This window comes from Lotus japonicus, chromosome 3 (assembly GCF_012489685.1).
Source record: "Lotus japonicus ecotype B-129 chromosome 3, LjGifu_v1.2".
Classification (NCBI taxonomy): Eukaryota; Viridiplantae; Streptophyta; class Magnoliopsida; order Fabales; family Fabaceae; genus Lotus; species Lotus japonicus.
In genome coordinates this window covers 45092358-45108456 of record NC_080043.1, presented here as the reverse complement: position 1 = coordinate 45108456, position 16099 = coordinate 45092358, and the positions used below count along the sequence as shown (strand labels likewise).

At 39.4% G+C, this 16099-nt stretch overlaps 1 protein-coding gene across 3 annotated transcripts; it reads left to right on the top strand.

Annotated features, from left to right (window-relative positions):
• Positions 1-2966: 2966 nt before the first annotated feature.
• LOC130743039 (uncharacterized) lies at positions 2967-12187 on the top strand. Of its 3 annotated transcripts, none has more exons than XR_009021329.1 (4): positions 2967-3397; positions 5245-5322; positions 6767-8307; positions 9974-12187. XR_009021329.1 is itself a non-coding variant. In XM_057595143.1 (4 exons), exons 1-4 carry the CDS (start codon positions 3184-3186, stop codon positions 11709-11711), a joined length of 375 nt encoding a protein of 124 aa, XP_057451126.1. In that variant the 5' UTR covers positions 2977-3183; the 3' UTR covers positions 11712-12187. The 3 variants fall into 3 exon arrangements, 2 of the variants coding, with proteins under 2 accessions (XP_057451126.1, XP_057451125.1); XM_057595143.1 differs by having other exon boundaries at positions 2977-3397; positions 8231-8307; positions 11706-12187; XM_057595142.1 differs by having other exon boundaries at positions 2977-3397; positions 8231-8307.
• The last annotated feature ends 3912 nt before the right edge of the window (positions 12188-16099 follow it).

Genomic DNA, 16099 nt, shown 5'->3' with positions numbered 1-16099 from the left:
AATGATAGGACCACACCTCCTCATCGCCACTTATAGCGTCTCACAAGACGGGACAATCATAGGACCACACCTCCTGATCGCCACTTAGCGTCTCACAAGACGAGACAATCATAGGACCACACCTCTTGATCGCCACTTAGCGTCTCACAAGAAGGCACAATCATAGGACCACACCTCCTGATCGCCACTTAGCGTCACAATGGACGGGACAATGATAAGACCATACCTCCTCATCGCCACTTTCACCTTAAGCCTTATATGCCAAGTCAGACAACAACTCCCAATCCAATAGTCAATTCAGAGTAACCACATGTTATTCATAATCACAATATTCACACAAACACATTAAGCTCTACTGGGCGATGAAATAATAATTCAGTGTTGTAAAACATAACCATGTCCAATCCACTAGAAAGCAGTAATGACAGAAACCAGTAAACGGTCGAAGCGTCTCAGAAAACGGAGACACACGTCTCAATAAGTTCACTCGGCCGAAGCCTCCAGAAAACATTTTCCCAGTTCAGCACAATAATCATAATCCAATGCAAATCAATATAAACATCTTCATCTCAAACGCATGCAGTGCGATAAAAGCATGCAAAACTCAAAGACACTCTAAAACCGAGTTACCCTTACCTTAGCCAATTTCTTGCCTAAACTGCAACTACAATCCAATCACATCCTTGCTTTCCCGTGTCGGCTTGCTTCTTTTTGTCCTTTGGCTTCGTCGCCAAGCGCTTCCGTTATTCATACCCTTCATAAGTACACAAAGCGTAATTACTAATTGAGCTACCTACTTCCCAAGTCTAGAGCTACGGCCTCAAGCAATTGATTCGAATAAAACACAAGTTAAACTTAATCTCCGTAATGATTATAAAACATTAGGATCATACTAGGAAGTCAAGACAAGTTGTCATAATGACAACAAACAATAACACAATTTACGATGCTTCAAAAGCTTTTGACTTAGAAAATCAACTTAAGGAGATAATAACAAAACTCTTATTCCCTAACATTCCAAAAACTTGTTCGACTTTCAAAACCTTTCGCATTCGGTTTTTAACGAATACCCGTGCGTAAAACTCAAATGTTCTCTATTTTCATAAACGAATAAACAACGTATGTAAGTAAAGTCCAAAAGAGGTTTTCCTACTCTAAAGCATTGTAATATCATTTTAAAATAAAAGATTTTCTCATCTATTTTCCAAAGCAACTCTTTGCACTTGAAATAACTAATTTTGTCAAACGATTATAAACTGTACTGCGACTTTGGCTAATTTTTAAATACGTCAAATGCACTCTGAAAAATATAATATTTTTATCATGGTTTCGTCTACAGGTTTTGTAAATCCCTATAAACTTTCCAGTCTAAATTCGAAGTACAAAATTCAGGAAAAATAAAATACTTACAGTAGTTCGTGAGAAACGGGATAGCTTAACCCGTGCTCACTAAAATGCGCATAACTTGAGCTACACGAGTCGGAACGACATGAAACCAGCGGTAAACGTTTTCTAACGAAAAGATCTACAATGCTTATGAAGACAACTTCTTCAAATTCGTTTGTTAACACAGCTTAAGAACGAGTTCAAGAGTTCGTAAATTCTACTAAATTTCCATTATGAAAACCTAACCATTGTACTTTAATTCATCCATGTTCATAAATCACAAAAGGGCTAAAGTACAAGCTTCCTACAATAATTACAGTAGCACCATGATACATTTTCTAAAATTGAATCCTAATTTCTATTTTCCCAAATCAGAAAACATTTTGACCCCAGACTAACAATTGACAAAAACCATACAACCAATAATCTTTTCTTTTCTACCTTAAGCCTCATGGCTAAGGTTCTGAACTTATCTTCCTCTTCTCTAACCGCAGCTTTGCCTTCCTCTGATGACCATCAATGGTGAACAACACTGGCACAATTCAAGGCAAGGACTTAGGAGATGAACAAGACTAAAATTAGGGTTTGAAAAGGGGAAATCAGAAATTGGAAGAAAGGTTGATTCCTTACCATGAATTGATCATCAATTCGAACAGAGGAGAGAAAGAGCTATCCAACGCAGGTTCTGCAGATTCTCCGGCGAAGGTCTCGCCGGAGAAGATGGTGGTTGGCAGCGGCTGGAGGCGGAACGACAAATTTCTTGGGGGGTTTTGTTGCAGACAGTGAGAGGAGTACGGTGGTGGTGGTGGTTTCTCCAACAACTAATTATTTATTTCAGGGTCTTACAGTTGTGGCTCGGTGTTGGATACCTTTTGGGAGAAGTGATGACAGTGGTGAAGAGCGGCAGTGCGATTCTGAAGTGGTGGCGACCTCATATCAGAAAGAGGAGTGGTGGGTTCAACGATGGTTTGGAGATGAAATGGAGGAGGTGGCTATGGTGGTGGTGGAGGCCGCCGGCTAGGAGAGAGGGAAAGAGTAGTGGTGGTGGCCTGTGGAAGAGAAGAAGAGAGATGTTTTGTGGAAGAGAAGAAGATAGATTTAGGGAATTTTGGGATGTGGGTTGCAGAAGATGAACCCTAATTTGGTAGGGATAATTGTTAATTTGGGTTAATTGGGGGGGGGGGGGCGGAATTGAGATATGTTTGGAGGAAATTTAATTTGATTAATTAGATTAGGGTTAGAATTAGTAATAGTTTTTAATTTTGTTAATTATATGATGTGTAGTATTATTTTAATTTTTGAATTTTTTTTAAAGTCACATCAGCACCAATTATACAGTCAGCAAGTCAAATCATCACTCGTCGAAGCTCCGAGCTCCGGCAAAGGCGAGGAAGGGCTCCATACATTTTGCATTGATGAGGACCTTTTCCACAAAATTTTCCGGGGATAGAATTAGATCAGACGACGAGACAAAGACAGAGACTAATTTGTTGATTAAACCCACGGAAATCATGGCAGGTTGCCTCATACACCACGAACCACACATACAACATCAAATATCTATTCCAAATTGTAACAAAAAAAAAATTCCAAATGCAACTTTTATTCATTTTTCAACCTTCTCTATATTCATTAAGTGTCAAACCCCCTTGATTCAGACGCACGAGCTCTCTCTCTCTCACGCTCATCTCTTATTTCTTTCTCATCATCCAAAGCTGAAATCTTCTTTCTCTGTTGGTGAACGCAACCTACGTATAGCGGCCCCATGGAGATGAAGAAACGCATACAGCAACCATCATGAATTTCTTTTCCTATGTGCAAATAATCACCGCGCACAGCAACCAGCCAACCATCACCGTTGTCCACACTATCATTCTTCTTCTCCCTTGGCGAGACCCAAACGCACACCATGGTCCCTCTTCCCTCCCTCACGTGATTTCTAACTTTGGCAGCCACCACCTCCATTTCCTTCAACTTTTTCTCATCTCAATCTTGAGCTTTTTAGTTAGAGGTTGGTTTAACTTCAAACTTTGTATCAATAGTCTTGTATACACGTTTTTATGTTCATAATGATAGCTTATATGCATAGATGATAGGTTTGATGATAGTTATGTTGAAAAAGGTTGTAAATACCCATTTTTCTCAATTCTTGGGCTTTAATTGTGTTAGAGTCATCTATATGCTTAGGGTCTTTGTATTAGTTGTTCATATATGCTTTAATTTGAGTTATGTAAAACAATTTCGGAAAAATAATAACTTTGAAATTCTAGGTTTTTAATTGGGGCTAAAATGTCTTAATTCAAAATTTGAGTCCCGTAATTATTTCGAACGTTTTTCCTACCTTAGTATCACTTGAAAATGCCTATGAATTATGTAAGGCCCAAGTTTTAACGCTTTGGATAAGTGAATAAAATAAAAGAGTTTATTCGATTAAGATAAATTTGTGAAGGAAAAAGGTTCAGGAAAAGTCCAAGAATTTATCGAAAAACCGATAAGAGTTATAGCACGACTAACATACGCATAATCCTTGGTCAAAGGTATTAGTGAATAGTTAATTTACGCTTTAGGACACGATGGAAACTAATTCCAAAAATCCTCAGAGAAATGTTAGAACTTCTCTTTTCCGTCCTTAAACAATCATTTCGATGCGAAATCCTGGAAAGTACGAACGTCAAATTCCAATTCTCGGAAGTTTGCCGAAACGGAATCCCTGATAGTTCGAGAAACCTAAGATCGACAGACGATGAAGGTTTTTTCTATTCGGAGCTGCAAAAGAAGATTCCACCCGCGTTCTCCTATTTCTCTCGTCAATTCTAATCTTTCTTCAGAAGGAAGTTTTCTCATCCGACGATCACTGCAAAAAGTAGTTTTTCGGGATAAACCGACTTACACCGACTTATGCCGATCTTGGATCTTCTGGTTTAATTCCAAGAATCCTATTTTGAGTTCTGGAATTCTGTCGCCAGAACCTATCTTAGAATGCGCAGAGGAACGCGCAGGAAAAATCGGAATCGAAAAAAAATCATTTTTCCGTTTTTTCCAAAACCTATAAATAGCTAGAAAATTAGATTTTTTTGAGAAAAAACACCCATTTCCCCTCCCCAAACCCGCGAGCATCAAGAGAGAGAGAGAGATCCGGATCTTCGTCGTTTCTTGCCCGTTTGCTTCACCGATCGTCACTAATCGAAGACCTCGAGGTAGGTAATCTATACTCTCCTTCGAATCGTCGTTTCTGTCCACTTCTCCTGCGACTTTCTGAGTTCAAAATTTTGAGGTTTTTGAAAAACTGTTCAAATCAGCTGATTTCAGCGTCTAAACTTCTTCCCTGCATGCTCCTGAGCGTGTTCTGCGGATTAGATTTTGTCAAATGTCGACGAAATGCCGCCGGGATCAATTTCTACCCTAAATACCCATTTTTCGGCAAAGTCGCAACCTTTAAGCTCTAATCTATCGACTTGGCTTAGTGCTAGTAGGATTTGTCGTCATAAACGTCGTTGTGGACGTCCCCATCCAATTTGTTTTTCAAAAATCCAATTTTGAAATTCTGAGCTAAAAATAATGACCAAACTACCCCTATATCAGTTTTCGATCCGAAAATTTTTCCGAGCCTAGAACCGTCTTAGTTACGGCTTATGTTAACCTAGGAACCAAGTATGATCGAAGAAAAATCGACCCTCCCAATTAGAGGAAGTGGCCGAGAGCTATATCAAGGGGGGAGGAGAATCCGATTTTTCGAAAACTTGTCTTAACGCGTTAGATTGTCGTACCACGGAGGTAGTAGTGTACTGTGTAACCCTAGGACTCTTTGATTGCTGAGTTTCTGACTCTTGGTGTTGATTTCTGTGATTTTTGCTTAAGGTTCGTTTGAGGAGATTCCCAGAAATCAAGGAGAAGAGCTTGAAGAACATTTTGAGGAGGAAGCTGGAAGACCCACCGGTGAGGGCTACTCTCTGAATTACTAGATAATGCTTTAGGTGTCGATGAAATTCGACTTGATTTATGTGTTATGCACCTAATTGCTAAATGTCTGAAATGATTTCTGAGGCTTCGGCCGAACTTGTTGAGTACTTGATGCCATGATATTGTGTGCTAAATGATTCACATGCTATGTGCTACATGGTTAACTTAGGATGTGTTGGAATATGCTGTTTATGCCTATTGGTTGAGCTGTTTCATTGATGCTATTCCACTCGTGCCTATGTTTCTGGAAAGTGAGGATTACGGGCAAGTCATGCCGAATTTTTATGAGATTTTGAGAGAGTTTTAAAGGACGAACGGAGTTCGGACCTTGTTATGTTTTAATGGATCGAGACCTTCTCAGGGAATTATTTGAGATTATGGGATCTCTGAAAACTCTTAGGAAGTATTGTAAGATTAAAATGTAAACTATTTCATCACGGAAAACTCATAAGACATTAATCAACTTCTAAATACTTTGAACAATAATAATAATCTTAGATAAGAGCTTAGAGCCGAATATTAGTTTGGGAGATATGAGAAGTGTCGTCGAGTCCAAGTTTTGAGGAACTAACAAGTTTTCGAGTATGTTGATACTCTTTTCGCTCGATGAGCAGTTTAATGTTTGGCTATCTAAAGTTTAGCCGGAGACTATAAGTTTCCAAGTACTTCGGTACCTTTTCGCTCGATGAGCAGTTTATTGATTGACTATCTAAAGTTTAGCCGGGAACCATGAGTTCCAAAGTACATTCTTCTTCTTTGATTAATTCATTTTGTCGCAGAATCGACGTTTGCCTTAGGGTAGGCTTTTTAGAGACAATAAGTTATTTAGAACACGTGGCGACGTGTCGGGTGAGGTCGGAGACGTTGTTTGGCTAATCACTTGCATTCATGCACTCATTTTGAGGTTAATACACGGCGTGATACCGGACCTCGGTGGATTCCAAAATGGTCATAAGACCCGGATTTCCATATTTAGGACACTACGGTGGTCCTCAGTAGCAGACGGAATGGCAGACCTACGGGTTCACTGCTGATCTGACTACTTTTGTGTGGTGTAAGAGACGCCCGAGCGGAATGGTCCCACTTTGGCCGGTGTTAGGGCTGACTCGATGGTGTCCATCCTTCTTCCGGAATGCATTTTGTTACCCAGCATTGCATTTCATGCAACATACATGCTGACTTAGTTGCTGAGTGTGATTGGTAACTGTTTATCCTATTTTTGAGGCATGCTACTTGTTATTATGGTTCTTTATATTCATTGTGATACATGCAACCCTAGGAATCTATCCCAAAACTTATAAGCCTGAGCGGCAAGTAATCATTATCCTATAATTATATCTGGTTTTATTAATTATATAATTCTTTGGAGTTGACCCTCGCGTCTGCTGTGTGTGTTTGGGCGGACTACGCCATTTGTCAGATGAGTATGGGGGATTGGTTTACCATGGTCAGCCCCTCGGGGGGGACCAGGTACGAGATGCTTGATCAAGACGACCCAGGTGCATGGGTGGTCGATCCCGAGGGCCACCGTGCGACCTACACCGGTCGGGTCATGGAGGACCGTGTCGACCGATTCGGACGCTTGACGGAAGGGGTGATGAGGAGGCACATAGTGAGCTTCAATCCTGCCTCCAGGAGTACACTGTGGACCCGGCTTGGGAGGACCTCCACCGCCACCATCCCCTTCGGATGATGAGGACCCCTCTGAGGAGCTGCCAGTAGGTGGGGCTTCGACGGAGTCTAGTCCGTCTACTGCTGCTGCTGTCGTCGCGGATCTCGTTCCGGGCCCCGAGCCCGAGAGGCCAGTGCAGGAGCGCATTAGGGTGGACAGAGAGGGCAGTGTTGAGTATGTCGACTTAGTCGTCCTGGATGCAGATTCGGATGACGACCGCGCTAGCATGTAGGATCGAGTGCTAGTGTGGGCTCCTCGGGTAGGGATTAGTGTAGGAGTAGTGTCGATGCTCTGACCGTCATGCTTCAGTTTTGGGGACAGGGTAGTTTCCTACCGGTAGCTTTTTGTGTGGTTTCCTATGGGGATCACAGAGAGCTGGTTGGATTTTTAGGGGGTCTTTTCTTAGGCCGCTGGGCCAACTTGTTCTCAGATTTTGAGGTTTAGTGTTGCGGACACAGTATTTTTACCTTGGACTGTACATATTGCCTTCGGGCGTTACTCTTTTTCTGTCACCCGTCACTGGAGGTTACTCGTGACGTGGTTGTGTTTAGCGAGGCATGTATATATAGTTGTATAGTAGTTCCTTTTATCTTTTGTTGGGGAGTTTATTGCTTTCTGTCTTTAGCTATATTGTCGAAAAAAAATAATTCACGTTTTTCCGCTCAAGTATTTTCTTTTGGTTACTAAAGTGACGCCACCGAAATCGGGGTGTTACAAATTAAATTAGATTGAAATAAAAGTTCGGACTGCCCTATTTCCCCTAGGGTGGCCGAGAGCTATGTTTTAGGGTTGGGGGAGAAAAATCTTTTCTTCAAACCTAGAGGTGATGCGTGAACGTCGGATGATTTCTGGTAAATGTCGGGTTGAGTCTAAACTTGAATGTGTGATTTATGCTAAATGTCGCCAAAAGGTGTCAAAGTGTTTACTTGTGTTTTAAGCAGACTAAATGTTTAAGTATGCACTAGGAATGTGACTAGGTCTATTACTTGGACATGATGATATGATTTGTGTTTTCAAAATTGAGTTGGAACCTTAATGTGCTAAGTGCTTATGTGTGAAACTTGAGTCGAGTCATACTCATGCATTTGGGTTAACTCTTCCATTGTTGCCTACGTGTTTAACTCCGAAGCTTAGGAAGCTTTTTCCAATGTTAGTGAACACTTTTAGATAGAACTGTTTCTTAGTGTCTAAGTAATGTTGTTTTTGCTTGAGGTATTGAATTGGTTGAACCAAGAAGAGTTGATTTGGAGCAAGCGGAGCGGTTGCAAGACGGAGGAGAATTACCCAAGGTAAGGGCAACTCTCCTAGTTATTAGCTATATGCTTTAGGCATCAATAACTTTGACTTGTCTATTGTTTATGTTGACTGTTATTGGACTGAATGCAAAATGTTTTCTAAGGCTTCAGCCATTGTTAAACCTTGAGACTTGTGTCTCCGTTTTCTGGGCTCATGCCATTGTTATTTGCTGAGGCTTCGGTCATTTGTTGTGGTTCCTGTCTTATTGTTTTTTAGTGGATAGACATGTTCTATTCCTTTTGAATTGTGTATGTGCATAGACTTGGAACTATGCCAAAATCATAGAATTATATCGATTATGAATGCGGAGTGTTATAAGAGTTAGCAAGTAGGATCCGACCGAAGTTTTGAGCTACTGCCGACATGGAGGATCGAGGCTTTCTCCCGAAAGAGAACTTGGGGATAATGAGGATCTTTTGACTTGTTAGATTTCGAAACAAACGAATGCATAAGACTTGATTTGAGAATAAATTCCATAATGAATTAACGCAAGATAGAACACTTTGAATGATAAAGATAACCCCTTTTGAGGAAGACTTAAGATATGAAAATGAGTTTGAAAATGAGAAGGGCCGAAGATCAGAGGTTCGAGGAAAGATAAGGATTCGAGTTGCGAACATCATACATAGGAGCCGTTGTGAGTAGGACAACCATTAACTGCAGGTGCTACTCCTTGTTGTGAAGCAATTGGTCAATGGACTGACGTTTACCTTAGGGAAAAAGGATAGAGACAATAAACCATAGCTAGACACGTATCCGGGTGAGGACGAATCGTGGTTTGCTAGCTCTTGCATACGTGCATGACTTGATTAAGAGGTTTGTCCTTAATCATATTATTTATCCCTGGATTAAAGTGGCTGAACTTAATCCTATTAATTACTCCTTGATTAAAGTGGTTGTACCTTGATCATATTATTTACTGCTTGATTAAGTGGTAGGACCTTAATCATACTATTTGATATTGGATTAAAGAGGATGGACCTTAATCTTATTATTTGCGTATGGATTAATGAAGATGGACCTTAATCCTATTATTTGTTTATGGATTAAAGTGGCTGGACCTTAATCCTAGTTTTTGCTATTTGATTAAAGTGGTTGGACCTTAATCATATTATCTATCCTTTGATTAAAGTGGTTGGACCTTAATCATATTATTTGTCCTTTGATTAAAGTGGTTGGACCTTAGTCACATCTTTGACTATTGGATTAAAAAGGATGGACCTTAATCTTATTATGTGTTAGTTGATTTAGAGGATAGACCATAGTCATACTATTTATTATTTGCTTAAGCGGTTAGACCTTAATTCCTATTATTTGGATCGATTAAGAGGCTAGTCCTAGATCATGTTATCTGTTTGTTGAGTAGAGTATAGATCTCATCGTGTTAGATGATTGACCCTTGGGTCGTGCGTTTACATTAGTGAGACGTAGTGATGCCCTTGCAAGGAAATGAAGATAAACATATGCGCAGGCGGCGAGTGATGGACTGATGACTTGACGTTCAGAGGCTAGAGATCGACTTATGTTGTGTCTAATTATTACTCACACGCTACGTGACTATGCTAAAACTTGCTATGACTTATATTACATTACTCTAGGAAGTTGACCCTTTCTGCCTTGTTTGCTTTGTTTGTGTTTGGGCGGTCGACAAACTGCCAGACCCTAATAGGTGTTGCTGCTAGTAGCTGTTGATCTCCGCAAGAAGGTGATTGGACTGATTGACGAGAAGACTTCCTTGGAGTGAGTGAACCAACCGATCACTTGTAGAAGTAAAAGTTAGATGTAAGGCTAGAGCCTTGGGTAGAGAAGCTTACTGTCATTGGTTGAAGCTCGTAAGGATGGTTGTATTACTTACTTTGGTCTTGGGTAGGTTCCGCTGCATGACTCTCCCGCTAATCTCCAGTGAGGGGATTGTAGGAAGTATATTGGACTTAGGGTGTTATCGCATTCTGAACTTTGTTGTTGGTTATGACATTACTTCACTGTATATTTTATATGTCTTGAACATCTGTCGTCACTTAGGGGTGCTTTCCTTGACAAGCCCGGATGTATGGGTTTGGGCAAGAGTATGCATATCAGGTTTTCGAAATAAAGAAAACGAAAAAAAAATATACCCTTATTTGTAAATCCTTTTGTAAAATAATTTCATTTTATTTAATAGGTTACTATTTGTGACCCCCGAAAGTCGGGATGTTACACTAAGCCTCCTGAACTTTTCTAGCTAATCATTAACTTATTCATCACTTGAAAGCGCATGCGTATCAAAAAAATAAAATATCAAGATGGTTAAAAAGTAATGAGAGAGAGTCACGTAAAAGAAAGAAAAGGAGAATAAGGAAGAAGAAAAGAAGAAAGAAGGTGAAAATATGAAAGAGGGAAAATAAATAAATAAGCAAGGTGATAATTATATCTATTCCCTTTTAATTAAACCTACTCTATTTTTCTTATAAGTATATCTAGTCAGTTTTAACTATGTATACTCAACTTTAATTTTAAGGTTACATATACTCTCTTTTATCTATGTCAACTCTATTTAACTATGTCTACCTTATAACTAATCTCTTTTGATCTATTTATTCTCTTTTAATTCTAAGTTTTTGTTTTATATTTAGGACATTGATTTTTATTTAACTTTGCAAATAAATATAATTTGTTATTACATTTCCATGCCTTAAAATGGTCGGCTTTGTCGCCTCTCTCTAGTTACTTAAAAGTTCAACTTATTACTATTTAGTTGCTTACTTGAATTAAAAATGGTCATAGACGACTTCTCCGTCGTTTTAGTTTTATTTCATATTTTAAAAATGGTCAATAGACGACTTCTCCGTCATTCTACTTCTACGCTCCTGACTTAATTCCCCTAGGTGGTCGTCGCTGCGGGGCGGCAACCCCTTTGTTTGTTTCTTGCCTTTCGTTGTTTGCCCTTCTCCCTTCCTGCTTCCTTCACCTTTCAGTTTTCAATAAGGCGGTGGCCGCCCTTGCTGTCCGTCTTCCTGTCACGGCGGCGAAGATTCAAATCGGCCGATCTGGGTCGTGTTCGCTGATAACCTGAGGTTTATTCTATGTTGTCGAGTTCTTTTTTATTTATTTCTTTTCCTCTTTGAGTCCTTTATTGAGTTTTAAGTCAAGTTAAGTCCCTTTTTAGTTCATAATTGCATCTGCATTAGTTTAGGTATTTTTAATTTATTTATTTGGTCTTTTTATTAGTTTTAGTTTGAGGTTAATTCTTATGGTCAGATTTGAGTTGAAATCTTGTGAGAATATGGTTGTTGATGGTCTTTTAGGGGTTTCATTTGCTGAATTGAATGAAGGATTGATGAATTATCATGATTAATGAGATGTTTCCATGAGTTACATTTTTGTTTTAATAGGTTCTTGAGATTCTTTTCAGGTTTGATAGTTTTTTGATGGCTAATGATGATGGTTGAAGGCCAAGAAATGAACAATGATGATTGTTGAAGAGGGAGTTACAAAGTTGATGAAGAAACTGCTGAGCCACGCATGTGCGCCAGCTATGCCACGCACATGCATGGTTGTTCTGTGAAAGAAAAGGGTGAACCGTTGAAGGCCACACATGTGCGCCACTTTGGCCACGCACATGCGTGGTAAACTGAATTGAAGGCTGATTTTGAACAGATGATCCACGCATGTGCGTGGAGGAGGCCACACACATGCGTGGCAGGTCGCTGAAAAGTCTATAAATTAGGATTTTGTTATTTCTTTTAGGTTTCTTGTAACTTTTTGAACAACACTTAGAGTTTTAGTTTCTTGGAGCTTGTGGGAGACTTCTTGGCACTCTTAATTCAGGTTTTTGTTTTTTTGATTTGCATTATGAATTCTCTAGCCATGTTTGGCTAGTTTCTCTTTGTACTTTGGGTGAAGTGAACCTTAGTTCTGATTATGGTTTGAACTTCTGAGTTTCTTATATGAATAAAGTTTTTTTTCCATGTATCTTTTCCCTTAATCAATATTCTCTTGAGTGCACACAAGTGTTTGCTTTCTTCTTGCACAATGGTAGTTGGTGAGAATTAAGGGACATGAGATTAGATTGATTTGTTTGCTATCACTTAGGTATAAGGGTAGAAACTTATTGTGTTGGCCTGAACTTATAAACTTCATTCTCCAATTGAATTGACGAGGCATTAAGGCATTAGGTTTGGCAAATGAAATTGAATGATTTATTTGATTAAGGTATTAACAAGTAGAGGTAAAGGCTATAACATCATGGATAAGGATTCTAAACTTCATATAAGAACTTGATTTTGAGGAACATAATTGGACTAAGTAGAGCTTTGCCCATGGTACTTCTTTTTCTGAATTATATTTCTATCTTTCAATTACTAGTGTTTTTACACACAACCAAACTTCAAACATATATTGTTTTTTCCTTTTACAATTCTGAACACTAATGTCCTTGAACAATTTGATAAACGACTATCAAGGTTCTAAATATCGGTCGCGGCCGCGTTGCGGATTTCGCGATAACGGATATTATCGTTGCTGCGGTATGTGTTGCGCCTATTGCGGTGTGAATGACTCTCAGATTTTCACAAATTATGTTTAAAATGCATAAATCATGTGAAAAAAAAAATACTATTATATAACATATATTATTGATCATAATAGTAACATCTACATTATACAAAAACTCATGACATATATTTTAAATCTTCATAAGATGTCAAAAAGTAAAGAAAATAATTAGAAAATGATTGATATGAATAAATTAGTAGCTACTAATATATTTAATAAAATTCATACATTAACATAAATCAAACAATAAGAATCATTCAAAAGATCTATTAAGCTAGATATAAAGCTAGATAATCAAATAAAAAAAATGCCACATATAATATAACCCATTTCAGTTTTTTTTTTTTTAAATCCATATAACCCATTCAACGAATCTGTTATGAGCCCAAACCTTTTAAACAATTAAAAAAATTAATTTAGAATCAATTCCAGGGAAGGGAAAAACTAAATCATGGCCATAATTTTAGGGAAATCAGAAAATCAAAATATGATAAAATAAATAACAAAACTAACCCCACTTTTTTTAAGAGAAAAAAATCAAAATCTTTCCACTCTCCTCCCATTCCAAAACACGATCAACAAAAACCCAAAAGCCAGAGAGAAGACAACAACAGATCTGAAGAGATTGAACTTGAAGGGTGAAGAAGAGACATAAGAGAAGAGTGGAGACGAGAGCGTCGCGGACAGTGTACGGTGGCTTTGGGTGGCAGCGCGGCTGCGCCGGTCGGTCAGAGGCTTGGAGCACAAACTGACGAACTCATCTCAGTTCTCACTTCTCACGGTCAAAGTCTCAGAGTCAGAGAGCAAGAGGAAGAGAACACAGGAAGAAGGGAAGATAGAGGTTTCTGAGTTGAATCTAAGAAAAAAGGTGAAATTTGGTACAAGATTCTCCAATTCTCCTTTGATTCTCCTCTGATTCTCTCTAAAATTGATTCTGAAAATGGGTTTTTTTGAAGGAAAAGAAGAAGTCACGGCAGTAACGGCGTTACAAGGCTCTGTAACGCCTCTGTTGCGGCCGATACGCCGTTATGTTGCGGCCGTTACACGTGATTTTGCATAGCACCGAGAAATCGTTCCGTATCGGTAACGTTCCTCGCCGTTACCGCAACATATCGGACGATATCAAGATATCGTTCCGATATTTAGAACCTTGACGACTATCTTTGTGGTTCGATAGCTTTGTATTACTTCGGGCAATCCGTACACTTGCGGAATTGCTATCAAGTTTTTGGCGCCACTGCCGGGGATAGTTGAGTTTTATCAAACATTCTTGGATTGTTTTTGTTTAGAATCTTTGTTACTTGCTTGCTTGAATCTTTGCTGAGTGAATAGGTGCTATTAACTAATTGTTAGTTTATGCGAGGTTCAATTGATCCTAAGTCATTACTATTTGATCCAGAGATTGACCGTACTTTCCATCGCAGACTTGCACTATAGAGGAGACGCACTCAGGCTATTAACATGGCCACTAAAGAAACACCAGCTGAGATAGAAGCAAGGCTTCGTGTTGAGATGGAAGCAAGGCTTCGTGCTGAGATTACTGCTCAAGTTGCTGCCCAGAATGAAAGAGATAAGCAACTTCGAGAAGAGCAGCAGGCTCAAAGGTCCTTGAGGGACATCATTGCACCTCGTGTGGGCTACAACTTTGAGGGGAGCATTGTTGTACCTCAAAATGCACCTCCAGATTTCCAAATCCCACCACACTTCATCACTTTGGTCAGTCAACACCAGTTTGGTGGGAGTGCAAATGAGGATGTTCATGGACACTTGGAGCGCTTTACCAGACAATGCTCCACACTAAGAAGGATTGTCAACCTGGACACTATCAGGTTAGTTTTGTTTCCTTTTTCTCTCAGGGATGTTGCTGAAGAATGGTTGAGAACACAACCATTGAGGAGTATTACTTCTTGGGATGATTTAGCTGAGAAATTCACAGCTAAGTTCTTTCCCTACACCCGCATAAGGAAGTTGAAGCAAGAGATCAATTCCTTCATCTAGATGGACTCTGAGAATCTCTATGAGACATGGGAGAGGTTCAAAAGACTCTTGATGAAATGCCTAGGCCACAACATCTCCACTGCTGATCTAGTGGAAAAGTTCTATGCATCTCTCAGTGACTACACTAGAGACAAGTTGGACACAACTGCAAGTGGAGCCTTTGATGCTCTAGCAACCCAACCAGCATTTGACATCATAAAAAAGTTGGCTGCTAGAGCTGCACATTCAAACAATGTCAGGAAGAACTGGAAGGGAGTTTATGAGGTTGAGACTCTTGATGTAGTTCTTGCATCCAACAAAAAGCTTGCACAGAAGGTGGACGCCATGGTAAAGAGGCTCGAAGGTGGGCAAAGGAGTGCTGAGGATGCTGAATTTGATAAAGAGGTGAAGGCCATGGGGAATTATCAAAATAATCCCTACTCCAACACTTACAATCCAGGTTGGAGAAATCATCATAATTTCTCTTGGAGGGACGAAAACAACTCAGGAGATGCTGGTGGTTCAAAGCAATTTCCAAATTAGAGGCAATACCAGTTGAATCAAAGGCCTCCGCCACCTCAAAATCAGGGGAATGGTAAGAAGAGCTTGGAGGAGATGATGGCAGATTTGGTTCTCACTAATAAGAGTTTCTCAAATGTTACCAGGACCAGCTTGAAGAATCATGAGGCCTCCATAAAAAATTTGGAGACTCAGGTTGGCCAAATTGCCAAGGCCATTGCTGAAAGGTTCCCAGGTACATTTCCTAGTGACACTCTTGTTAATGCTAAAGACTCTAAATCTGAAAATTGTTCTGCCGTCACTCTTAGGAGTGGAAAAACTTTGAATGAAATTGAGGAGTCAGTTGAAAAAAAAGAGTGATTGAAGATTGTTATAGAAAGAATTACGAAAGATAAGGTGATTGAAGTTTCCTCTTCAGAAAAAACTCATGGTAAGGTACCGTTTCCTAAGGCTTTGGTTAATAAAAACTTAGAAAAACAGTTTTCAAAGTTTTTAGATGTTTTCAAAAAGCTTCAAATCAATATTCCTTTTTCCGAAACCTTAGAGCAAATGTCTGCCTATTCCAAGTTTATGAAAGACATTTTGTCTAAGAGGAGGAAACTCAGTGAGGTTGATGAAACAAAAATGTCAACAGAGGAGTGTAGTTCCATTCTTTAGAGAAAACTCCCCCAGAAATTAAAAGATCCAGGGAGTTTTACTATTCCTGTTAACATTGAAGGTTTGTCTGTTGCTAAAGCTTTGTGTGACTTGGGAGCC